The 27,093-nt window shown below is 39.7% G+C and overlaps 1 protein-coding gene across 1 annotated transcript in view; it reads right to left on the minus strand.

Annotated features, from left to right (window-relative positions):
• The window catches only part of LOC116058578 (carnitine O-acetyltransferase-like), a 32,174-nt gene extending 5,314 nt beyond the window's left edge, over positions 1-26,860 (minus strand). The window contains exons 1-12 of the mRNA XM_035998814.1: positions 26,834-26,860; positions 25,738-26,019; positions 23,365-23,480; positions 19,764-19,817; positions 16,179-16,329; positions 14,612-14,786; positions 13,790-13,962; positions 9,386-9,486; positions 7,496-7,615; positions 6,471-6,593; positions 3,145-3,280; positions 2,947-3,009 (exon numbers count right to left, since the gene is read on the minus strand). Of these exons, the coding sequence (XP_035854707.1) occupies positions 2,947-3,009; positions 3,145-3,280; positions 6,471-6,593; positions 7,496-7,615; positions 9,386-9,486; positions 13,790-13,962; positions 14,612-14,786; positions 16,179-16,329; positions 19,764-19,817; positions 23,365-23,480; positions 25,738-26,019; positions 26,834-26,860 (1,521 nt within the window). The remainder of the gene's footprint in view (positions 1-2,946; positions 3,010-3,144; positions 3,281-6,470; positions 6,594-7,495; positions 7,616-9,385; positions 9,487-13,789; positions 13,963-14,611; positions 14,787-16,178; positions 16,330-19,763; positions 19,818-23,364; positions 23,481-25,737; positions 26,020-26,833) is intronic.
• Between the last annotated feature and the right edge of the window lie 233 nt (positions 26,861-27,093).

The following is a 27,093-nucleotide window of genomic DNA, read 5'->3' on the forward strand; positions in this document are numbered from 1 at the left end:
AGGCATTTGAAATCATTTTGGCTAAGCACCCTATTCTTTTCTGCACTTCTTTATATGTTTTCCTCTCTCCAATCAACTTTTTAATCAAAGTCTGCTGTTCCTCAGAGCAATGTCTGGAACGACCCATTTTGCTGAGTATTTCAGTGTGAAATTCACTATAACCAGCATGCACATTTGCTTCCTTCCTTCCTTAAATATGGGTCATAATTGACACCTGTTTCTTCACAGAATCAATCACCTCACTAACTGAACACAACACTGCTATTATTTTGAACATGCCCCTTTCAATTACAGATTCAATTACACAGAATGAGCAGCATGCATGTCATGACTGTTGGGTCTGTTGGTTTTCTATGACTCTACAACAATTACTAGTAAATGATTTGCCATGTAGAAATATCACTTCTACCAAAAAAAATGATTTATGAGGTTAGTGATGTTGGACTGCTATTATTTTGAACACAAGTGTATAACACATGTTTCCTTTCTCAAAACAAAACCTGGCCTGAACTTAACCTGATTCATCCTCATAGTTTGGAACCTGCACTGTTTACAATTATGGTTTCTTCTTCCCCACCATTGCTGGTGAATTTCAGGTATGTATTAATACCAGTGATGGAGTAATACTGGACTGGAGTCACGATTCTCTGGACTTGTGACTCAAATTGGACTTGTGCACTGATGACTTAAACTCAGGCTCGGACTCGAGGATTTATGAAATCGGAATCGAGCATTCATGATATAGGACTCGGAAGGTGGATGAAGTTTCTGACTACTGCCTAAATGACCTTATGACCGGTATCTACCGGACCGAATAGCAAAGCAGATTTCGGTGCCACTTAAATGCCTGCGCTGCTCTCTGGTGCTCCAAAACAGACATGAGATAACACACAACCATTGCAGCATGTGTTGCTAGTTAACATTATAACTTACAATTGGCAGCAAGCAAGTTAGCCTACCGTTAACTAGTAGCTGCACCCGTTTAGAATGCTGAAAGCTAAACGGTGTGAAGTGTGTCTGGCGTTGTCGAGAAAACAACACACTGAACAAAAGCCTTGTGGTGCATTCAAAGTTATCGTAAAAAAAAAGCCTTTTGACATCTTGTGGTTCTTTTTGTCATTTAACAGCCATTTACTGTCGAAATAAGTTATTGTTATAGGTTTACATTTTAAATAAATCATTTAGATTTGAGCATATACTTACTTAGCAATAAACAAGACAGTAGTTTTGTGCTCTACTTTATTTCTTAAAACTTCTTTTTCTAAAGTATCGGTTCAGGCAACATATAGGCACTGGCATAAAAGTATAATAGGTCATAATAATGTCATATGAGCTATATATACAGTACTGTGCAAACGTCTTAGGTGTGGAAAAAATGCTGTAAACTAAGAATCCTTTCAAAAATATAAATGATTGTTTATTTTTATCAATTTACAAAATGCAAAGTGAGCGATCAAAAAAGCATCTAAATCACATCAATATGTGTTGTTACTACCCTTTGCCTTCAAACCAGCATCAATTCTTATAGGTACACTTGCAAAAAATCAAGGAACGTTGAGGATCGGAGACGCAGTGGTCGAACAAGGAAACTTAGCGCAGCAGATGAAAACACATCAAGCTTATTTCCCTTTGAAAGCGGAAGATGTCCAGCAGTGCCATCAGCTCAGAACTGGCAGAAACCAGTGGGACCCAGGTACACCCATCTACTGTCTGGAGAAGTTGGGCCAGAAGTGGTCTTCATGGTAGAGTTGCAGCTAAAAAGCCATACCTCCAACATTGAAACAAGGCCAAGCAACTCAACTATGCACGGAAACTCCTATGTTTTCTGGGGTGCAGAAACATGGCAGCAGGTGCTCTGGGCTGATGAGAATGTTGAAATATTTGGCTGTAGCATAAGGCAGGTTGTTCGCCGAAGGGCTGTAGAGCGGTACAATAATGAGTGTCTGCAGGCAACAGTGAAGCATGGTGGAGGTTCCTAGCAAGTTTGGGGCTGCATTTCTGCAAATGGAGTTGGAGATTTGATCAGGATTAATGGTGTCCTCAATGCTGAGAAATACAGGCAGATACTTATCCATCATGCAATATCATCAGGGAGGCGTATGACCAAATTTATTCTGCAGCAGGACAAAGACCCCAAACATACAGCCAAGGTCATTAAGAACTATCTTCAGTGTAAAGAAGAACAAGAAGTCCTGGAAGTGATGGCCTGGCCCCCACAGAGCCCTGATCTCAGCATCATCAAGTCCGTCTTGGATAACATAAAGAGACAGAAGGATTTGAGGAAGCCTACATTAGAGTTTAGATTCTCGGGCCGTTATTTCCGCCACTATCCTCGGGCCGGACCCTTGATCAAGCAATTTTTTTTTTTTATCCATTACCTATTTAGCCTAATTGGGTGGGGAGAAAGCTATGCCATAATCAGAAATATTATAAATATGTATATATAAGCTATATAAAAGTAACAAATGTGTACAAAATTTAGGCTGCAGTTACAAAATGCAGCACTTCATGCGCGGAGTCTCCTCCTCTCGCACGCATCACACCGGGCCTGCTGTGCTGTATTTAAGTGCAACATGGAGCTTGAAGATGTAAAGAAAAAAAGAAAAACAGGAGAATTACCTTTGAGCAAGTGTGGAGGAAAGTCGGAGGTATGGAAGCAGTTTAAACAAGTCGTGGGCAGTGACAACAATATGTTGTTCATCATTGTTTCTTTTTTTTTTTACGTTTCTTCATTCGGATCCACTTGCGATCCGTTCCATTCTGAATAAACTAACCGCAGTTTACAGGCTTCGTCCTTGTTGCGTTATTCTAAACAGATTTCTGCAGTTCAAACAACTCTGAATTGTAGTTGAGAACTGTTTATAACAAAACAACAACAGTTATTGCTGAAGTAAACTGCACATACACTGAACTGAAGTATTGAGTTTTGCTGTGAATGATACTCACCAAGTTAGTGTACCATTTGTGTGCCTTCATAGCTTTCTCCAATAAATCAACCTTCTCTGAGTTCTGCCCAAAACAGGAAGAAGACAAGAATGTTACTTAACTTATGACATGTAGTCGGTTAGTGTTTATTAGTGTAATTGCAGTTCACAAATATTATAATCTAAAGCATTATATTATATACTGTAAGAGTTGGAAGACCTGTTTTTTGGGGTCATCAAAGGCCTTGACAAAGGCAGCTGAGGCAGGCGAGTTTGAACTGATAAAACCCAAACGGCCCAGTCTGAAGGTACGCATGGAGACAGATTCCAGCGCTGCAGGGATCTGCTGGTGTATTCTGACAAAAGAAATGGGAGAAATGTTTTAAACAAACTGTTCCGACATACAGAGCCCTAAAACTTCTTGACCAGTCCAAATAATACTGAGGTTCAGCAAACACAGTGAGTGTAATGTTTCACTACCTATCCAGTTTGATTTTGCTGAGAACATTTGTTTCCAGCACTACAGTTTCTGGCTGATGAGAAAATGTACTGCCTGTGGCCACATCACCCTGTTTCTTTAAGACTAAAGCCTTGAGCACAATATACACTATTTACTTAGCAATCTCATACAGAGGGTGAATACAGGTGCAGCAGCCATGGGCAAAAAAGTGTTTTTTGAACATTAAAGCATGTAAACATATCCTAGTACAAACACATTATACAAGTATTAACTTGAAAATGCTATATAATAGTTCCCCTTTAATTCACTTGCTTTTAATATGCTTGTTTTTTATGTGTTGGTTTTATTGAGTTCTGTTTTTAAAGTGCTAAATTTGCAGATTTTATTGTAAAGGGTCTTTGAGTACCATGTAAAGTGCTATATAAATAAAATGTATAATTATTATTATTATTATTATTATTATTATTATTATTATAATACATCGCCACAGCTGTTTAAGCAATTCAATAGAATTATCAAAGACTTTATGTGAGACACGAAGAGATCAAGGATCAATATTAAGACAATATGATCATTGAGGGATATAGGAGGTATGGATCTCCCTAATGTAAGGTTATATAACCTAGCATTTGAAATGTGTACATCCTAAAGATGCTAAACACTGGAGGAGAACAAGCCCTGAGCTGATCTGGATCAAAATCGACCAGGAGCTAGGAAGCCCTTTCAGACCTTGGGATGTTCTTTCACAAGGTTCAAGTACTAATATACACTATCACTCTTCAAATTTAGTTCTAAGGAAGTTTGGAGAGAAGTACACAGGATGTGGGGTATGTCGCACAAAACACAATCCTATGCCTCTCAATGGCACAACCCAGCCATACAGAAGTCAGTTTATTGAAATGAATGGCTTCTAAAAGGAATATACACAATAAGTGACTTGTACTTGGATGGAATGTCTATATCCTTCTCTGATCGTGTTCAGATATATCATTTCGAAAGTAAAAGTCATTTTTGGAAGTACTTGCAAATAAGAGACTGCATCACTGACGGCCAATTCATTCAGGGCGAGAAACCAGTGATGGAGCTTTTGGAGTTGCCTTGTATAGCACACAGGGCAGGTATGTTCTATAAAACCTTTAATAGGTTGCAAGAAAATATCTGTAAACAGTTGTGGGTCGTCTGGCAGAGGGACCTAGGATGTGGTTAAACGGATGAGGAATGGTTAAAGCCATACTATGCAGTTTCCGTTTTTTAACAGCTACCCTTAGAGTCGCTGTGGAGTACTTGTATTTAACGTTACTGTTAAATACCACTCACGCAGAGCTGTCTCTGTACTCACGGCCTGATCCCCTCCCCCCTGTAGGACTGGTCTTATTATCAACATGGATGGATCAACAACTTCGTGAATTAGATTAGAGTATAAGTACAAAGACAACAAAATGCAGTTTGCGTCTAAACCAGAAGTGCAAAAAAAGCAGAAAAGTGCAATGTGAAGTATAGGCAGGTGGTGGTAAAAACTGACATACAACAAGCAAGCGCAACAACATACAACATAGTCAACTCAACTCAAGCAAGTTTACTTGACATGTTGATAAAATGTCAGGAGTACAGTCTCCAAGTTGGCCTTATTAAACTATCCTGCGATTATGTGAACACCGTCGGGGTGGGCCCGCTGCTGTTCGTTTATGGTGTCCAGCAGGAGAGAGAGCACCGTGTTTACATTGGCGTCAGGTGGAATATACACAGCCGTAACGACCACTACTGTTACTAGGCTAGTGACAACGCCCCCAAATTTTTGAGATACTCCTACTGGAGGTAGAACTAAACCCAACAATGTTTTTCCTCATCTCTAAGGTCTCCTATATATGAAATGGATTATTGGCTAAAAATATTTTACTGCTAAGGTTGTTAAATTAACAGATATTGTTATACACCCCAAAACCAAAAAAGCACAGTTCCATATGGACTGTATAGTACCAGGTGCCATATGAAATGTTTCATTATTAAATGTATCTTATATTTGAATTTCTCAACATTCTTCTCACCACTGATAATGGGCTTTGGACTTGAGACTAAATTATGTCAAGTCTTCCATTTTCTTTCATGTTGGACACCTCATACATTGAGTGAAAGAACACCCTGATTTGTCATCCTATATTTACATAGTTGGTATTGCTGGATTCAGCACAACCCCACTTTTCCAACAAGCCATCATATGTGTTTCTATGATAATCCCTGGCAAAGTAACCACAAAGTAAATGAAAACATTCTGTAGAGATATACATTTTTTGCATTTATATATTGGTATTCCATACATCAAGATAGTCACATCCAGTCAAGCAACTTCCTGACATGCCAAGTTTCAAAGCTCTCAGAGCTTGTGGGATTGATCTGCTTTAGTTTATATGCCTTAACTCCCATATGGACAGGCTATATTTTAGTCCTTTTTTGGTTTTGGGGTGTATAACAATATCTGTTTATTTTATTTTTTTATAATTTTTTTATTTATTTAACAATCTTAGCAGTGAAATATTTTTAGCCAAGAATCTTTTTTTTTAGCGCGCTCCCCGGGTCGTTGGGGGCAACTGGCGCCGGGAGGCTTGGACCCCGTCATAACTGCTTGCAGTTCTAGTTCATGTTGGAAATGTCAAACTAAACCAGGAACTTTTGTACATGCAATTTGGGAGTGTAAACTTGTTTAGCCATTTTAGGAAAAAAATATCAGAATACATAAGCGCATGGTTAGGTTCGAGGGTACCTCTATCACCAAGATTATGTCTATAGGGGGACCAAACAGAAATGCCCAATATTTCAAAGTATGACTTCACAGCGATAAAGGTTGGGGTGATCAAGGCTTCCGATATTAAAACATTTATGGAATTGATGTTAGAAATAGTATTGTGTGAACACGTCAGCTAGGATCAATAATGATGATGAATTTTAAGGGCTTGGGACAGTTTTTTGCCTATAGCACCTTTGGGACAAGGTAATACTTTGTTGTACTGTTAAGGTAGATAAAAAACACAAATAGTATAAAGCCTGTACAAAAAGACAGTCCATCTCCGAATGACGTTTAAGCACCTCACCTGTAGTAGGCCAGTTGTATCGCCATCTGTACGAAAGCATCAGGGCTTAACTTGTAGGCCTTTATGAAATTTTTCCCAAAGTTGTCAAATGTCGTAATCCTTAAATCCAGGTCTTGGGACCATCTGTGGTGGTGGGAATGGGAGACATTTCTGGACAGTGATACTTTTCTTTGGTAGTTTGTCAGAATTTTGCAGAAGTATTTGACAGTCATGGAACATTTAATTGGCATTAAATGAACCACACAAAGCTGGTTTAAGCCCTATTAATCAGATACATTTTTTGTTTCTTCATGTTCAACTTGAATCCTCCATGCACGCTAAAGTTAGCCATGGTGTTTCACAAGGCTCAGTCCCTGCAATTCTCTTCTTATTATATAAGCTTCCTCTAGGCAATATTAGGAAATACCTCATAATAATTCACGGTTATACAGATGATACCCAATTATATATATATATATATATATATATATATATATATATATATATATATATATATATATATATATATAGATCAAGCCAATAGAAACTAATCAGTTAGTTGAATTACCCCTTGGGGATCAATAAATCTATCTATCTATCTGTCTATCTATCTAACCCTCTGAGCCATCTTGGCTCTGCCTTTGGTCTGCATCGGCAACCACATTTTTCGGCTTTTGAGAGCATGTAGACGTTGAATATGAATCCGACACACTGTGGTGTTGTGAGTGGTGCATGTGCGAACGGCAACACGGTCCCTGCACATCTCCTACCGATATTTGTTTGTTTTAATGTGTGTTTTTATACGCCGTAATATACATGCTTGTCATGTTTCTTCAATGTTCTTACTGCTTTGTCTGTCTTGTCCTTGTTTTCCTTGTTTGGTATGTATGTTTGTAATGTTATGCAGTAGGCTGTATAACAATGGAGCATGTAATGGTGACCACATTAATTTCCTACTTGTGGATAATAAAGTTTACCTTGACCTTGAGACCCAGATCCCTGGGTGTCTATGTAACTATCACAAATACTGTAAAAGCTGCTCTCACATGTCCAGGTGCTGCTTGGCCTCCTCAATGTCCTTCTTGAGTTGTGGTGTGATGTTGAAGTGTAGTCTCTGGGGTACGGGCAACGGCCCCAAGGGAGACTGCATCACCTGTGGCTTTTTCCTGTTTTCACACAAAAAAGAAAATAAATGATACATAGGATAGAAGAGAAGGGAATTAAATGAACAACCAAAGTCACATACAAATACATGGATATACTAACCAAGCACATCTGACAGCTGACACACCAGGAGCAAACAAAAGATCTGAAAAGATTAGTCTTAATTAGCCGATACTGACTCGTAAAAAAATACCTGGATCTAAGATCCTGCAGATCCGTTTGGGCCAATGTTGATTTAAATGTCTGACTTGGGGAAGCGGATAAAGTAAGGCTTAGACGAAGAAAGCCCAAAAAGCAAAGAACTAAACACACAAGAGAAAAAGGCTGAATACTTACTGGAACAGACAAGATGACATAGAACAAAGGGAAAGACAGAGATATACAAGGGAGGCTGGGTAATGAGGTTACCCTGAAATTACTCTGTTGACTCTTCCTGCCTTATCCAAAACTTTGAAGCAAATCATCTTTGACTTCACTAATTGCAATCTTTAAGAGGAGGGTTGCACTCAACAACTCAAAAAATCCCTTTATTTTGTTCTGTAAAAAAGGGTCTTCATTTTGTTGAGTGTGACCCTTTTCTGTCATAAAGTCAATATTAACCATTTTATGCTAAGCTCAGTGGACACTCCACACGCAAGAAAATGCATTCAGCATGTTTGTTAGACCCATAGACTGTAAAAATAGTGGACGTAGCATCAGTGACATCCATTGGTTTATAGACTGTGGTTTTGAAGCCTGGAGTTTGGCAATGCAACGTCGCCATCTAGTTTTTTTTTAAAATCCGGACATAATAATTTTGGATGAGAGTATGAAGCTAGGAAGGATGACGTGGCAAAGGCAGTGTTGTTTATGGTTGCAATGGCGCTAGGTTAAGCTAAATGCTAAAGAGAGAAATTTATCGATTTTTAACCCTTCTAAAGCGAGTCATCCAGTGGAGATTTAATGGTGGGTAAACATGGACTTCCAGGTACTAGAGCCATTCATCTGCATGTAGTACAGAAAATTTCCAAACTTTCTTTTAACTTACTAGCTAATGCTTGCGCTAGCTAGCTTGGTTGGCTGAATGCTAATCAAGATGTTTTAGGTGACCAAAATTTTCCAATTAACTTTGATGAAGTGAAAACACACAGTGAGAGGGTCAAATTTTAAGCTGAAAACATGGAAAACACCAAAAACAACTTCAGGTCTATTTTAATGTACACAGGGCCATGGTTAGCATTGTAAGCCTCTGTCATGATTGCCATGTCGGCATGTAGCCATGCCTTAAAGCACCCCCTGCTTTATTGTTAATTTTAAAATAAATAAAATAAATAGGACCATAATTTACAAAATGATCATCAAGCGATTAAGGCCATAAACTAATTATGAAAATGTTTACTGAGTTAATAAATCAAGTGAGAAGGAGAGTCATTTTCTCATAAACATCTATAGAAACAGACTTCTTATTGCGGTGGAGTCGCCCCTTGCTGGAAAATATAAAGAATGCAGGTTCAAGGCACTTTCACATTGGCATGACTTTTCAGAGTAACACTGAATATAAACAGAAACCTTGTTTAAAACATAACTCCACAGGGTACCTTTCAATAGCTCTTATTGTAGACATATGTATGATTTAACAAAGATAGAAAACCTTCCACCTGTCCATGCCACAGCAGGATGTTATGATTTTAAAGTCTGTGTACTCTTTGCCTCATTGCTGAACTTTTTAATCATTAAAATAGTAAATCAAATGCCTACACCTAGAGAAACTTATTTATTTTTGGTCAACTTACATGCCAGCTAACAATTTCTCGCACATGTTCATGACGATTACACCATCAGCTTTAGAACTTATGGTGTTTATACCACATGTCCCGTCTTCTCCAATAATTATCTGAAAAACATAAGAAACAATAAGCATTGCATCCCAACTTATCATAAGTGTGTTTGTTCCTGTATGTGCAACTGTGTTGCTGAAGTTATTCTAATTAGTAAATGCTTAAGGGAGAAATTTAATAATAATAATAATAATAATAATAATAATAATACATTTTATTTATATAGAGCTTTAGATGGTACTCAAAGACACTTTACAGTAAAACCAGCACATATTGTACATTAAAAACAGATAAGCAATAAAACCAACACATAAAACAAGCATATTAAAAGCAATTAAAAACAATAAACCAGGTGAGAAATGTAAGACTATTGTATGTGGAAGGCTAATCTGAAGAGGTGTGTTTTGATTAGTGTTTTGAATGCGTCCAGGTCAGGTACAGTCACAGAAGGGAGGTGGGCTGCAATGGTGAAAAGCTCTGTCACCCCAGGTACGGTGCGTGGTCCTGAGTGGTGGGGAGAAGAGGTTTGCATCAGAGGAGCGGAGGTGGAGCAGGTCTGTGAGGTAGGAAGGAGTCTGGTTATGGAGGGCTTTGTTGGTAAATGCGTTGGGGAACAGGGAGCCAGTGGAGGTTCTGAAGGACGGGAGTGATGTGATCATGGGAACGGGTATGTGTGAGGAGATGGGCAGCAGAGTTGTATGGATGTACTGGAGTTTATTTAAGGCTTTTGCAGATGAACCATAGAGAATGCTGTTGTAGTAGTCAATTCTGGAAGTGATAAAGGCGTGAATCAAAGTTTTGGCAGGAGAGAAGGTGAGTGATGGGCGGAGATGGGCAATTTTTTGAGGTGAAAGAAGGCAGTTCTGGTTATTTGGTTGATGTTGTTTTCAAAAGTGAGGTTGCAGTCGAAGATGATTCCCAGGTTACGGATGTGTGGGGATGGAGACAGGGTGGTATTGTTGACAGGGAGACCGAAGTTATGGGTGTTCTTTGTGACGGATTTCGGGCTGATAATGATCAAGTCGGATTTATTGTAGTTGAGTTGGAGGAAGTTGATTTGCATCCAGGTTTGAATATCAGTGAGGCAGTTGGTCAGGGTGGAGGATGTAGCTGTGATGGATTTGGTAGAAATGTAGATCGGACATCATTGTAGTAGCACTGGAAGTGAAGATCATGTTTGCATATGATATTTCCGAGTGGCAGGATGTATATATGAAAAGGAGAGGACCGAGCACCGAACCTTGGGGGACGCCTTGTGACAGAGGAGTAACAAGAGGAGGTGCAGTTGTTGATGTGTATGAACTATTGTCTTTTGGTGAGATAGGAACGGAGCCAGGAGAGTGCGGTGCCAGTGATGTTGCAGTAGGTTTCCAGTCTGGACAGGAGGATAGAGTGGTTGATGGTGTCAAAGGCTGCAGTTAGGTTGAGCATGATAAGAATGGTGAGGCGGCCAGAGTCAGAGGAGAGGAGGAGGTCATTGGTGACGTTGTGGCGCGCTGTTTCAGTGCTGTGTTGTGAGCGGAATCCAGATTGAAATGGTTCAAACAGGTTATTGGAGGAGAGCTGGGTTTTAATTTGAGCAGCGACAACACGTTCCAGGATTTTTGATAGGAAGGGAGATTGGTTTAGATTTGCTCAGCAGTTGAATATTGCTTTTATTGTACTGATTGTGTTCTGGTGTGTTTAATCAGCTACAGATGTCACTGGTTTTATTTGATGCCCTTGCTGCTACTTTATGGCATAGCCATGGCAACGGTAAGCAAGGGATTAAGTGTAGGGTGCACTCATTGACTGTATACGGCAGGTGGCAGCAGACAGCGTGGTTGACAGAATTTTAGGATTTAAGAATATTACACCCTTTGACCACAAAGTGGGTTGCAATGGCAGAGTGGCTATTTCCGCTCGTTGACTCTACAGGTAGTCAATCAACTGCAGAAAAAACTAACTCACATAAAAACTTTACCCTAAATTTAAGATAATCGTATCTTGTAGCATGGATGTATTATAGTGAATGAAACTCAGGCTTTCTTTTAGTAGACCTGATATTCATCTTATTCATTCAGCTGTTGAACCGGATAAACCGGAAGGGATTAATTGTGTATTTGTGTTGCTGTCATTCACAAGGTATTTCCTAACCTCAAACCACATCTTAAATGTTCCGGGTAATGTGGTTAGCCATGGGGTTAAAAATAGCAGTTTTGGAAGTATTCATTTTTAAGATATTAATTCTTCCAATTATGGAAGTAGGCAAAGGTGTTCATCTATTAATTCGCTTATGAACTGATTTCATGATAGGATCATAATTCAAATTTACAAACTTATTTTATAATTGGAAATATGTTAACACCCAAATATGTAAAATGATTAGCAACTTCAAAATGGGAGGCCTATGTAGTTGAATTACATCTCTTCATAGAGTTTAGTAACATTATGGCAATCTTGGAATTATAAACTTTGCATCATGAGAATTCACCAAAGGTAATCAAAACTTCTCACAGAGCCGGAATGAATTTTTCCAGATTTCTAGGATAAATAATTACGTCATCGGCATACAAAGCAATATCATGATCGGTTTTACCAAGTTATACCAGAGATTTTTTTATGACGCCATCCCTTTCTCCACATATATTGCATAAACCCGATAAACCAAATGGACAGTGTGCCCAGGGAGGACCTATAAGTGTTAGCGCTCATCAAAAACATTCACCTAATGACATCTCTCCATTTTCCATGAGATGATTTCTAATCATGTAACTAAGGCTTACCATATAACATTAGTATTATAAATCCAAACATTGGTCCTCTGTTACATTAGAAACCATAAGCAGGCAACTAGGTGGATATTAATAATGTTAAATGTTCTGCACAGGACAGTGTGTTTATAGTTTGTATTGTTAGAGAACAAGGTATCATTCACTGTCCCTTATCACTTTCAAAGTTATTAAATTAAACTAACCGACTGCCACAGATATAGCAAACAATAACTCAATACCTGCATATTTCATTAGCCAAACACATTTGTCTGTGATTTGGAGGTAACTCGTCCTCAGTCAGTCTTTTTCTTTTGTAATCTGCTCAATAAAAAGCTTCCATGTCAGATGGATTTCTTAAATGTGTAGGACTGGTCTTTGTAGGTCACAAGAAGCTGAGCCGGTACAAGCATGCCATATCGTATCCCCAGGTTCTGTAGTTTCTGCTGAAAACCTTCTGTTTGTTGTGCACTCCCGTAGCCTAATCCGGATTGAACCAAACCTGCTGACTTTTGTATAGGGTATGGTCTAAGATCTTGCTGCCTTTGTTACTGCCATGCTGTCCTTGTAGTACATGCACATGCGTCACCTCCTTTTGGCATCCTCTGGCAGATTCATTAGCCTCAGAGCTATGCTTACATCCATACCACCTTCTTTAGTTTCTAGAGATAGCTTGGCGTTCCATATTTTTCTGGTTTATATTGTGTCGATTTTGTGTGATGTCTTAATGATTTCCCTGCTGCAGTTGACATTCCAGCGCCTTTATGTGAGTAAAACACAATTTTCCGTTGCAAAACCATGGGTTACAAAAGGATTTAGGGCAGAGAGTGGCAGATCTCTGAAAACTGCATCTAGCTAGCAAGCCGTCATAACCGGTACAAGAAGATACTGAGAAGAAAGAGAGACAGTTAAAACAACTTTGACAAAGAGAGAAAGAATTTAAGTAAGATAATTTAACAATTAAAATAAAAATTTCTTCTGGCTACATTGGCAGTGTTGCCAACTTAGGGCCTTTGTCGCTAGATTTAGTGACTTTTCAGACCCCCTTATTGACTATTTTTCACAAAAGCAACTAGCGACAAATCTGGCGACTTTCTGTAGAATCACGCAAGGTCTTTCTCTCTTGTGGCTGCCAAAACACTCACCTCTCTCTTCTGTTCTGTGACTGAGAAGTCCCCCCCAGTGCAGCACTGCGTAGGCAGTTGGAAGGGGAGTGGGGGCAGGATACGGGGGCCGGGTTGGGCTACATGTACTTAAGTAATAATTATAATTTAATATAAATTGCTCTAATGAGTTTGTTGTCTATTTGGCTAAAGTTGTATAGTTCGTTCTATCTCCCTTGCTCTTAATCGCTACCTTTCTGCACCTGACACAACCACTAAGCTTTATGCAAATAATTGCGTAATGACGTCACCAATATGCAAATGAACATATAATGTTATCTAGCTACTTTTAGCAACTTTTGGAGCTAGTGTTTGCTACTTTCATTGTAAAGGAGTTGGCAACACCGGTTGTTGGTGTGTTTTTCTAATTTGTGATATCTGTCCCCATTACTAGTGCCAGAAAAAAAACAGTGTTTGGTTTAAAAATGTCAGAAGTGTTATATCACCTGCAGCCCCTTGTCAAACCAGCGGTTTCCACTGTTCCACTGACTGCCTCCTCCATGCAGCACTTGTTCAGTGGCATTGTTGTGAAACGTCTCATCCGGGGGCATCGCTCCATCCAAACACACTGTGAAGATGCTGCTTTGGATAGCCAACACTGACTCTTTGTTGGTCTTATCTAGTAATAATACAAATAATAACTTATAACACAATACAAAAGCAGGATACCCAGGTCAATATAACAACAGAGAGCTAAACAGTGGGGCCAAACATTAGCAAGAAAAAATTGGGGTTAATACAGACAACAAGACAAAAGAGTAATCGAGAGAAGACAAAACAAAAAAAACTCCAGGAGGACTTCCCGGTGGCGCAATGTTGAAGGAGGCAGGAGGCAAAGTTGATGAAAAAAAGTTATTAAAAATAAATGGTTAAAAAAGGGAGGCCCACTAAGAAGGAAAGTGCAAATAACGCGCACACCAACAAGAGAAAGAGAATTACGCCGGGGACGACGCTCGGCGGCGGGGAGGAGGAATCTGTAATATTAACGGAGCTACGTAGGCTACGACAAGAACACCCAGACGCAGACAACAAAGGGGCCCTGGCAAGACTGGAGACAAATGTGACGGAACTTGTGGAAAAGACTGCTTCATTGGAGCAACGAACAGTAGATAAGGAAGAGTGGGTGGAAGACACGGAGGCTAAGACATCGCAGCTGGAAAGAGCAGTAACCTTACATGGAATTCCGTTCCCGCAAGATCACTTTTTTTTACCGTGGATAATACGTTGATTTCACATGTTCTCATTAATAAGAGCAGAGTTGTTCTCACCCTTGATGAGGTCGATGTAGGTTTTGCTCCAGATGTCACGATGCTCTGTGGTGAGGATGCCGACACGCTCCGTGTTGTTCTGTAGTGGGGAGTTGCAGATCCTCTCCAGCTGAACACAGAGCTGATCAACTGTCAGCGGAGTCCCATCACTGTTGTACACGTCCAGTACAAAGAACTTAATCCAAGGGGAGAAAAACACATTAAACTGTACTTCTTTGTACATAGTTACTTTCATGCACTCATTTTTTATGATTTCACAAAAACAACAATCTGGCAACAATTGGATTACTTCTCATACTTTGCTGTGTCCAGGAGTAAGTTGCTTCATTAATGATTATCCACTTTTAGTTAAAGAAGTTGTTGTCTTAGCGCAGACACAGATGCTTGACTTACACCAATGATGTGATGTTCTTCCCCTGACAGTTTTGTGCTAAAGGTGAGGGTTAATGGCGAGGGCAGAACCCCTGCCCCGCTTATACCATGGTCACTTGCTAAATAACAAAATGCTAAGACCATTAATATATATTTTGATGCATATTATAATCAAAATCTAAAGTTTCTTTAAACAATAACTCTGTTTCCCTGGTGATACCTGATGATTTGACTAATACCTGGAACAATCATTCACATCTCATAAGGTTCTAATGCAATGCAAACATTGTTCACTGCTCCAGCAATTAAGACGGACCTTGGATATGACCTGCCACGCTTGACAATGATAGCTATCCAACCATGTCATCGTCCCCGAAACAACATTAAGATTTTCACGAACAAATGCCATGTATACTGTCGCACGCAACCTGAATTAGCAATCTGAACAGCGAATGGGGCGAGAGATGATCTCTGTACAACAAAGTCAGTTCAGAGGGGCAGTGTAACTTACTTCTTGCAGCTTGTGTTCAGTGTTGGAAATAACAGATTCACATTTCCTTTTATATTTACTTTATTACACGGCTTGGTTGAATCCGACGGCATTCTACAGTCTGCTAATTCTTGATAACAGATCGTTGCTAAGAATGACAGACCGGTGCCATGCATAGGAGAGTGTCGCCATGGACACAGTCCTGATCACTCTGGAGGACAGCTATCAATCCGCTGAAAGAATTTTGGGTAATTTATCAGCTGTGGCAAAAAGTGGGGAAAAGTGGAGCAACTCCCGTCCTCCAATATAGGCAATGACAGCAGATCTGGTGAGCGCCTTTCGCTAGCGTTACATCTTCATATACAGTCTATGATCGCTATGCAGTAACTTCAGCCGAAGGGACAAAAATGTTAATTAGTTACATTGCAACATTTTGTTTACAAGAAACGAGATGAATGAGGACAGAAACGTCAACATAAATATTGACGTGGGTTTTGCGTTGGGGTCCTGATTACCCTGTCAAGATTGTATTCGCTATAACGACCGCCTTGCTCTACATTATCCCTTATGTAGCGCATCAATTTAGAACGGTAAACAGTGAAATTCACCAGAACTCATTAGTAGTTGTACTATATCACTTTTTAATTGAAACCCTGCAGCCAATCGGAATTCACCCCGACCATGGTATGATGTGATGTTCCTCACCTGACAGTTGTGTGCTACAGTGATGTGTTTCTCTGCGTAGAACTCCGATGAGTCTTTCTCCAGACCAGGGACAATGCAGGATGACAGAATCTGCTCGTACTGCTTCATACACAGCAGCTTCCCTCTTATGTATTCAGCTGGAAGTGTACCACTGCAAACATACAAACATGAAACACTAACTCAGTTCAACTCATTCAGTGTCGTATACAATTCTGGCCATTGATGACCCTGAAGCTGCTGCATCCAGTGGCTGTTCAGGACCACAAGTAAAAGTACCAATATTTTGATGAAATATTACTCCATTACATGTGAAATTACCTATCTGAAAAAATACTCAAGGAAAAGTAATAAGTAGTTCATTAATTCATAAGTAAAAGTTACTTAGTTACGGGGTCTCTCTCACATGTAGTGAAAATAGGACAAGGGGTCATAAGTCCAAAACTATTTTGTTTTTAATTAAAAGAAAGATCTATACAAATGTATAAACAGCTATACAAATGTATACACATGTAATAACAACATAATACATGTCACACATGACATTTAAGACCCTTAGAAAGGTATAATGTGCAATTTTAGTTCAGACCATCCCATAAAACGTTTTCAAACAATCAATTGAAAGTGAAAGCACCATACGTTGTTTGTTCTGAGGGCCATCCTCCTTTTCTTTACAAACATGAACAACAGTTATAATGCAAATCAAGGCCAAATCATGTGTTTTGACTCCATAAATGGGTTAGACCCTAATGTTCACAGCCCAGAGTAGCAGCTAGCTTCTACACACCTAAGTACCTTTGACATCAGTAAATAAATACTTAGAAGTCCATGTTTGGTTAAAAACACGGGCACTCTGTATCGACCTTTCTTTCCCATGAGCTGACATTTTTGAGGGATAACAGCTCATTCACGTCCATGCTAACGTCTCCCGCTCAGTTTGCGGCTTGCAGACACATCCATGGGTCCGACACATTGCTGTTCTTCTTCGACTTCTTTTTACTTGCGACTTGCAACCAGAGAAGAAGAAGCTGCATACGTTCGCACAAAAAAAAAAAAGAATGCCCTTCTTCCTTTCGGTTTTCGTTAGTCGAGGTTTTTTTCTATATATACAATCAGTAACAGATGGGATTTGTAATGTAGCGAAATACAATACTTCACTCAAAATGTAATCAAGTACATTTTAAAATACCTATTTTAAAAACTACTTGAAACATACAAAATACACAACAAAACTACTCAATACAGTTATGTGAGTAAATGTATTTTGATACTTTCCACCTCTGCAAATACAAATACTAAAACTGATCCAACCACAGATAATAGTGTTCTTATAAAGACAGAGAACAAATGTCTGAACTTGGTTGAACTTTCAACTTAAGTTGAAATCCAAACACCTTGTAACGCCATTGGTATTCTATTTAATACACAACGTTCAGTGACCTATGTCATCCACATGATCAGTACTTTCCTGAAAAACCTGTTGTATGCAATCTGATACATGTTTTATGCCCCCTGGTGGACCCTCCATGAACTACAGGCAGTAGAGGTCCTTTGAATATAAAATAAAAAATGTCTGCCCTCATTCACTGACCTGCAGATGTTTTGCATGCAAATCTTTGATAATTTTGAAATAATTAGGCTACAGTAAGAATAACATTGTAATAGTTACTAACACTTTGCGCTCTGGTCTATTGGCATTTCTTTAAACCAATCATAAGCCAAACTAATCAGCTGATCGATTTAACAGTTGATGTTGTTTCTCTGTTAAGTCTTAACAGGTTAAGTTAGGCAGTTAATAATTATTAATTGATTTCCTTCAAAAACTGCCTGCTTTTCTTATTAATTTTGAAACATCAATCCATATCTTAACCTCATAATCTGTGATAACCATCATTTATTTTGCTATTCATTCCAATTATCTGATTCTATTGCTCTCTTAACCTGATTAATGAACTATTTTCGTTTACTGAAGTCATCGTCTGTGTCACGAGGTGGGGAATAATAGGACCGAAATGCAGGGAGAGGCATGCAGGCAGGAAAAGGTTTGAGCACGAGGATTTATTAATCAAAACACAAAAAAGAACCAAGGGAGTCCTAGTAAAAAACTAAAATTCCAAAAGAAGACAAAAGGCATCCAAAAATCCAAGGGAGTACAAAAACAGGAAGCACAGAAACCGACGAGAGCTGACACTGGGAGACACGACAGGAATCACACTAACACACACAAACTGACAGGGCAAGCACACAAACACACACAAACTGACAGGACTAAGACACAAAACAATCTGACACGAGATAAAGGGAACACAGAGGCTAAATACATGAGGTAACAAACAAATGAGGGACAGGTGATACAGCAGGTGAAACACATCAGGGCGGGGCAGGACAATCAGACAAGGCGGGAAAACATAGGAAGCAAAACTAGACAAGACAAGACAGAAAACAGACTATCAAAATAAAACAGGAAACAGAAATACACAAAACAGGGAACAGAAGTATACACAAACCAGAATACACAAAACAGGATAAATCTACACCACAGTGAACAGAAATATACAGAATAAATATACAAAATGGGAAACAGACAATTAAGAAAACAGGCAACAGAAATATAAACAATCCCAACAGAAATGTCCATAACCACAACAGTCTGTCTGTCTTGTTCATGAAAACAATTTTGGGTCAATTTGCAGCTACGAACTTCACAGTATCTGATTTAAAACTGAAATACTGTATTTGTTGATTGGAATATCTTTTGTGATCAAATTACGTTATAGAGAGATTTGATGGTTTATTCCATTCAATCTGAGTGCCTTCTGCTTTTAAACGAGGTGGTGCCCTATATTTTACAAGTGCCAATTGTATTAATCCGTAAAGTTGGTTGATAAAACTGAATTTGAAATGAATATCCAAAATCTAATACATGTGTACTTAACCATTGATTCACACTACAATACTTAGGGTCCTAAACAGTCCTGAAGTTGCATAAATTAGGTCTGACTGGAAAGTTGAGACTCTTGTTGATTCAGTGAGCCCAAGTGTATTCATGTGTGATGATGTCAGTCCCCATTGGGGCCATTTCATTTTAGTGAGAATAATTTCTGAAACTTTACAGCCACAAACTAGAGACATGTGGCATTCAGAGGCTGTTTGGCTTTGTTAATTTGTTTTGGTGTGTACTTTCAGATAGCAATAAAGTACAGTGTATAATATGCCAAAATGTTTGTTTTTTTTAAATACTTTTTTTTACATTTTGTCAAAAGGTCCAAAAATACTTTGGTCCAAAATGTTCTGGCCATTACAGTATTAGGCTTATTTAGGCTTTACAGGAAATAATCATTCAAATTCTTCATAGAACTGATTTTATATATCTGGCTTAAGACAACATCATTTTAAAAAGCCATTCTTAATGTTAATGTGTAATGTGACTCCTTCTACTGCCAAAAAAAACATCAGCTTAAGGTAATATTACGGTTAATAGACATAAATTATAATGTCAATAACTCACGACAGCAAATAATGACAGTGAGGATGATAAAGATCTAGCATGTCTGGGGAAAAAATGAACATTTTAAGCTTAGTACTCACTTGTCAATCATTGTCTTAAATTCCAATACAGCCGTAATTAGTTGGGCAGCACACCTGGACAAAGAATACATGGTTATTCATTTTAATGTTCAAAAGGAATTCTAACAATTTGAAAATGAGACTTTATTTATAAAGGAATGGTCCAAATTACAGAGATATCCTGACTTTTTGTCCCTCATATAGGTCGATCTCCTAATACCCAAAATTTGAAGTTTCAAGGCCAATCCAAGATGACCCTGATAGGGTTGGGTACCGTTCCCTTTTTTTTTCCGGAACCGGTACCGATAACGGTACCTCAAATTCAGTTCCGGTACCTTATTTCGGTACTTTCCCATTACGGTATTTTCCTGCAATAACAAAAATTTATTTCAGTTGTAACTAGAACTGCAAGCAGTTATGACGGGGTCCAAGCCTCCTGGCGTGAGTCCCCCCTGGCGCAATTCGCCACTGATGACACGCGGAGCTCACGAAAGCTGAGCTCACAAAAGCTGAGCTCACGAAAGCTGAGCCCATGAAAGCAGAGCCCATGAAAGCGGAGCCCATGAAAGCGGAGCCCATGAAAGCGGAGCCCGCGAAAAGAGAACCTAAAGCATAGTGGCGGCTAGGCAAAAGTCAGGAAATTTCACTAAGTGCAAGCTCCAAAGTCTGTAGTCAAATGCAATACCAAATTTCCCATTCATTGAGTAAATGCACTGCACATTGCACGGCTGCTCCCATGGAAATTAATGGGAAGCAGGGGAAATAATGCTGACAATGGACACACAGCATAAGTGGAAGTGTAACTGCACCGTGACTGCTTTCAACTTGCCATTATATTATATTGCAGCGAACGCTGTCTGCGTGGAGTTTTGAAAAGTCTAACCACATTTGCAACAGCTTTACCGGCATTGGGGTGACTCACTGTGACTTAACGTTAAACAAACTGCTGAAGCGATGTCATTTTGTTCCGTCCGCACCTCTGCAAGTGTGTGTTTATCAGAGCGGAGCCCGGCTCTCCGTCAACATGTAGAGGACAGATAAGCTCGCGCTTACAGGTACTGAAATTTGGCACTGTTTGATTTAACGTGAATCGGTCCTCTGTAGTATCGACGTAATTCGGTCGGTACCCAAAAAGTACCGGATTTGGTACCCAACCCTACCAGATATAGTTTCTCAGCCTTTGAAGTTATCTCCAGAGCCATATTATACAACAGTACAACTCCTCTTGATAACTGATTTGGGGTAAATGTCTCACAATGACATTATTGATTTGTCTAAAGAGTTTAATGTTGGACTTTTACAGTTTATTGATCACGAGAAAGCTTTTTACTTTTTGAGTTGATCACAGTTATTTAGGACACTTGAGGCGTTTTAGGGGTCCAAGCCCGAGTCTGGAAGAACCCGGCGGTAGCAACGCTATGCTGTTCGCACAGCAGGGTTGTGGAACCCTATTGTTTTTCTAAAGATTATCCTTATTTTTCTTCTCCGCCTAAAACTCCGACTACAGCCTAAACCGTACATGGTGGGGAGTTGCCATTTTCAGGACTGGTCCAAAACTCCACAAAGACCTCAGGCACAACAATTGACCCACTTCCACCACTAGGTGGCGCTATAACAGAAAGAAACGTGTTTGGCCCTATAACTCCAAATATCGAAATGTCCCCGCGTTCCCTGGATCCAGCTGAATCTCGTGATATAGGCCACGCCCATTTCCGACCTAGACCATATGCGTGAAAAATCGCGATTTATCAAAAACCTATTTTTTCAATCTCCTCCTAGACCGTGCAACCGATCTGCACGAAACTTGGCAGGTAGCATCTCCAGATTGACATGACAAAAAGTTATTAAAAGAATTTGATAGGATAAAAATTGTGCATATTGCGCACAAACAGATTTGTGTAGCTAACTATGAAAACACTAACTTTGCCAAATCTTGACCAAAAAAAAATGGCATCAACGTGAAACTTTAGATTATGCTTTGCCATGAACCTCTGGAGGTCCCCCACGCGTTTTACGAAAATTGTTTACTAGGGGGCGCTACAAGTACAAAAAGTTTATATCTCACGGCTCTTCTGATTTTTTACAAAATGTGATGGGTACCATCTAGGGCCAATCCTGAGGCCAACCCTAGAGTGGGGTACTGAGGGGTCAAAGTGGGCGTTGCCTATGGGACCCAAGTCTAGATTCACGACTTACACTAATGTGAACAACTTTAAATTTACAGGGTAGATGGACAATGGGTCATGGACCACACCTACCAAAGATTACACATGTGGACCACTAGGTGGCGCTATAATGTTTTTTTTGCCTTTAACTCCCACATTACACATCGCACATTAGAAACCTGGTACGTAGCATCTCCAGATGGACCTGACCAAAAGTTACTCAAAGAATTTTGCTACGTTAAAGTATGCGCCTTTGATGACCAAACTAATTTTCATAGCTAGCTACCACACACTTATCATATCATATCTCGGCCAAATTAAATGTTATCAGCAATGAACTTGAGATCATTGTTCAACATCCCACTACGATGCTCTGTACCAAATTTGATAAGTTTATTTGTTTTGGCCAATAACTCAATGCATTTAATTGGGAGATTTGCAATTGCAATATCTCTGCCACAGTAAATGCAATCAACACTAAACTTGTTATGCTTGTTCGGCATGTTGCTCTGAGGCTCTGTACCAAATTTGGTAAAGATCGGCCATTAGGGGGCGCTATAGTTAAAGGACAATTCCGGCACAAAACGAACCTAGGGGTTATTAACAGATGTCTCTGTCGGTCTCTGGGACTATAAACATTATTTTAATGACTTTTCCAAAGTTGCATTTAATGCTAAACATAATAAGTTAATTAATTAGCGGTTTATTAAGTATCACGTAACATAAACTTGGCCCCATTAAATCTTTTTTTGTTGATCTATAAAAGAGATGATTATTTATACACTGATAGTTGCTAAATCATGTTAATAAATGCTATACAACATATTTATTAACCATCAACAAGGTATTACAAACATCAGATGCAAGTTAATACAAGCCATCTGGATAATGTTTTTATTAACAGTTTACAAATTCTTTCTTAAAGGCTTAAAAACATTTGGTAATCATTAACAAATGCATAATATATATGAAATGGTATGTGTGTGTGCAACAAAAAACTGTTAAAATAATTTAACATTATATCATTAGGCTACAGTGTTTGGTAACAATAAAATAACTGTTAACCCAAATGTAATTAACTGTTAATTTTCCATTTATTAGTGATTATTATTTATAAACCGACATTTCTTCTAATGTTTTGTTAAAGGTGAATGATGAACATAGAAGTATCCGACAGGGTTGTCTATACTCTCTGGCTATTGAGCCTCTCTTGTATCAGCTCACACAGGGTCAAAGGGTTAACCTTTTTAGAAATTTTCATTTCAGTTAGCTTGTGAGAATATGTTGATGATGTCAAAGTTTTCATCACAGGTCAAACAGATATTGAAACAGAAGCTCAAGGGGATGGAGTGCTTGGGTATTTTTCCTGAATACAAACTGGACAGGACTAATAGAAATGGTTGGTGCCTGATGGTCTGGATGGGCTACATGGGGAGGGTTCTTGTGTGTGTGTTTACCTTATTTGTCCCTTTTTGTCCCTGAAGTCCATTCGTGGAAAGATAACCCCATACTTTGAAGAGCCCAACAAAGGGTTACGATTGTTGAACACAACCTTCGTGAAATAGTCTGTCATCTATGAAGAGTTACAAAGTATAAATGACAAAAAGATAGATACAGACAGATAGATAAAGTATTTTGTGTTTGTGAAGAAGCTGGTGTCTTTACTTTATGTAAAATGTTTCTGGGCATTGTCTTCTTCCAAATTAAAGGGCAATTCCAGCTAAAAACGCTCAAAATATCACCAAACTTAAACGGTAGCATAATGAGGGTCCCTACATGTTAACCGAAGCATTGAGAACGTTGTAAGTGTACAGACAGTTAATTGAACAAAGAGCTGCGGGAGCTCCGTGAAAGGGCTATGACAGAGAGAGAGAGAGAGCTATGCCGCAACAGAGCCTCGTACTTCGGGAAACTGGTGGTGTAGCTGCGGACATTGTGAAGCTATAGCCACCGAACAGGAGTGTCTGTGTTGCACGGAGTGGGACCTGTTGCGTCGCGACACCCAAGAGACGCAGTGTTTTGTACAGTCTGAAGATTTCCATAAACAGGGCTGTACTTTTTTCCTTGTCCCTAAAATAAATTGGAGACGGTGACCCAGACCGGAGGGACTAGATAGACAGTTATCCACTGAGTAAGTACAAGACAAGTTATGCTTTACATCGGTGCGATTATTTCAGATATATTGAGCAAATTGCTTTTGATTTTAGTTTAGTTTCGCCAGCTGTAAGTCATGACTGGTTTCCCGAAGTACAAGGCTCTGTTGCGGCAGAGGTCTCTCTCTCTCTCTCTCTCGTAGCCCTTTCACAGAGCTCCCGCAGCTCTTCGTTCAATAAACTGTCTGTAGACTTACAAAGTTCTCAATGCTTTGGTTAACATGTAGGGACTAGAGCCTGGATCGGGCCGAATTTTTCCGTCCGAACCCAGCCCGAGCCCGACAGAGCCGTGACCGAACCCGGCCCGAGCCCGTCAGGCATTATGATATTTATGTCCGAGCCCGGCCCGAGCCCGACACAGTTAAAATCTGGTTGTTTTTTTCCTCATACTAATGACACATGTACGTTTGTTTGTGTGGAAAGCTTTTATTAAGCAACTGGAAGGCATTCGGAAATGTCAACAGATGAGCGCATCAGCGCACAAGGGGGAACAAGCTCACGTTAATAAGCTGTTTAATTTAAAATGTTCAATGTGTTAACCTTTCCTGATCGCTTCGATTCCGACCGTGATCAGAAAACCAGGGGAGACTCGTTACCTCCAGGGCCGACGTTATATAACGTTGGGGTTAAAATCCCGTTTCTGGTGAGCAGATGAATGAACTTGGATTTCAGTAAGGGGTTTATCCCGCACACACTGTGTACAAAACTTAAACTTATTCCACCAACTCTGCTCCAGTCACATCTACACGTCTGCTTTCTCTTTTCTCTATCTCTCTTCTGCCCACTTTACACACACATTGAGCTCTCTTAAAGGAGCTGCAGCACCATTTTACAACAAATGCCTTATCGCGCTGATGTGACCGAGCCCGGCCCGCACCCGACCATCATTTCTAAATATCTGTCCGAACCCGGCCCGGCCCGTCGGGTACCGTCAGGACCCGTCGGGCTCGGGTCGGGTATCCAGGCCTTAGTAGGGACCCTCATTATGCTACCGTTGAAGTTTGGTGATATTTTGAGCCTTTTTAGTGGTACAAAATAGCGATTTATTTTTACTTTCCCTGTGCCCCGAATTCTAGCGTTGTAAGCTAATCAGCAGTCCACGCTAGCTTCGTTCAAGCTACAAACACAATCAATTCCTAAACAGCTTTGGAAAACAAACAGAAAGTAGCGGAAGATCCAGAAAACACTATTCCAGCCAATCAGGCGCCAGTTGCTCGTGCAAGCCAGCGATGGACGGAACGAGGCAGCACACACACACACAAACACATGAAGGAGGAAGAGCCTTGTTAACATCAGTGAGGCGTTTGTTTGCTTCCTAAGTGGCTTTCCAGCAGTAGTGACAGTTTTTTAATCCACGCTTTAGCCTACCCTCTGTCTGCAGCACCACCCTCTCTCTCTGTCATAGACTTAAGTTTATAAGAAATTAACCTTTTTTTCACAAGTGGTTTAAATGCGGTCAAAGCATAGGTTGTGAAGTAAAAAAATATTTAGTCAAGATAATCATGATTTATTTTCTGAACTTGGAGATCTTATAGAAATCCCAGCCCACACTGTGTCTATGAGCTCTCCGTCACTGGCAAAACATGTCTGAATGACTGATTTAGGGCTAAAACACTATGTCACCCCCATTGTGTCAGCGAAAGTGTCTACAGCTGTTGGTGTGGTTGTTGAGCTCACCCAGTTCTCACTGTTGTCTGCTCTCCTCTCCAGGCCTCTCTGCAGTTTTTCTCCAACCCCTCCTGCTTTCTGAAACTCTTCCACCAGCTGTTTTGTTCGCCTCAGCTCGTCCTGCTCCACCATGGGCTCCACATAGTTCAGGTAGAGCTCACAGGTCTGCTGCAGAGGAGGGGGGGCAGGCATCTTGGGCAGTCCTTTCTGCTGGCTCAGGTTTCTTCCAGCAACCAGAGTCGATGATACAGGTTTCACCAATTGCCAGGGCTTCACCATCCCCACCTTCACCTGAAAGACACAACAATGTACTCAAATACATGTTGTCACTTATGACAGCTGTTTCCTTTTGACCAGATACCAGTAAGTCCTTATTGTATTACAATCTATCCTGCAAGACGAAGAAGACATGAACTAAGGGTTATTTTGTATATGTTTTATTTGTTCAACCTGGACCCTATTTCTCCATGCATTGATGTCTGAGTAGCTAATGTGCACAATAATCTTTGAAATTGGTCCAGAATTGAGCAAATCAACAGCTGTAAACTGGGCTGCAATGTAATCCTAAAGGGCAAATGTGCATCATCAATTTCGTCCGTTAAAAGTGCTGTTTTTGCCACTGACAGGCTTCAATTGTTAGATCTTACTCTTTAACAAAAAGGTATCTCTATCTCAATAGGGATCCTTTCAATAATGTTGTCAGACATGAGCATGTCAGTGGCAAAAACAGGAAATTGAAGGTGAGCAGTTGCCCATTAATGTTACATTGTGGCTTGTTTCCCCACTGTCGGCTGCAGCAGTCTTGCTTAACACTGGACCAATTTCAAAAATTGTTGTTCCCATCAGTTACTTAGACACAAAAACATGGGCATTGTGTAAACTTGTTTAGCTTGAATGTAACACATACAGTTAAAGGCGTGGAGATACGCAATAATTAAAATAAAAGTAAAAAAAACAAGATTTATCACAGGCTAAATGGTAATAAACACTAGTTTTATGCATGGATAAACAAATCCCACATGATTTTGTCTAGCTAGTGTAATTTCAGGAAGCTGCATTATAGAAATTGTAAACAGGTAGAATTTAATAAGGTTTTGTTACTTACCAAAGCCCTGCTGCAAATTCTCAACATTGTGCTTTTCAGAGAAACCCCCACAGACTGAAGTCAGACACTATTTACCGGTTAAATGTGTTTAAGGGCTACAGGTGGATAATGTCTGGAAAAGAAAAGCTTCTGCTATATGAGAGGAGTTGGTAACAGTGGCTCTGCTGCCAGCTCAACAATCTGACTATATGACAACTGTAACTGAATACAAGGACTGGGGCAAGAACTGAGCAATCTTTTTCCACGCCTTAGCCTGCAGT

The sequence above is a fragment of the Sander lucioperca genome, chromosome 24 (assembly GCF_008315115.2).
Source record: "Sander lucioperca isolate FBNREF2018 chromosome 24, SLUC_FBN_1.2, whole genome shotgun sequence".
In the NCBI taxonomy this organism is placed as follows: domain Eukaryota; kingdom Metazoa; phylum Chordata; class Actinopteri; order Perciformes; family Percidae; genus Sander; species Sander lucioperca.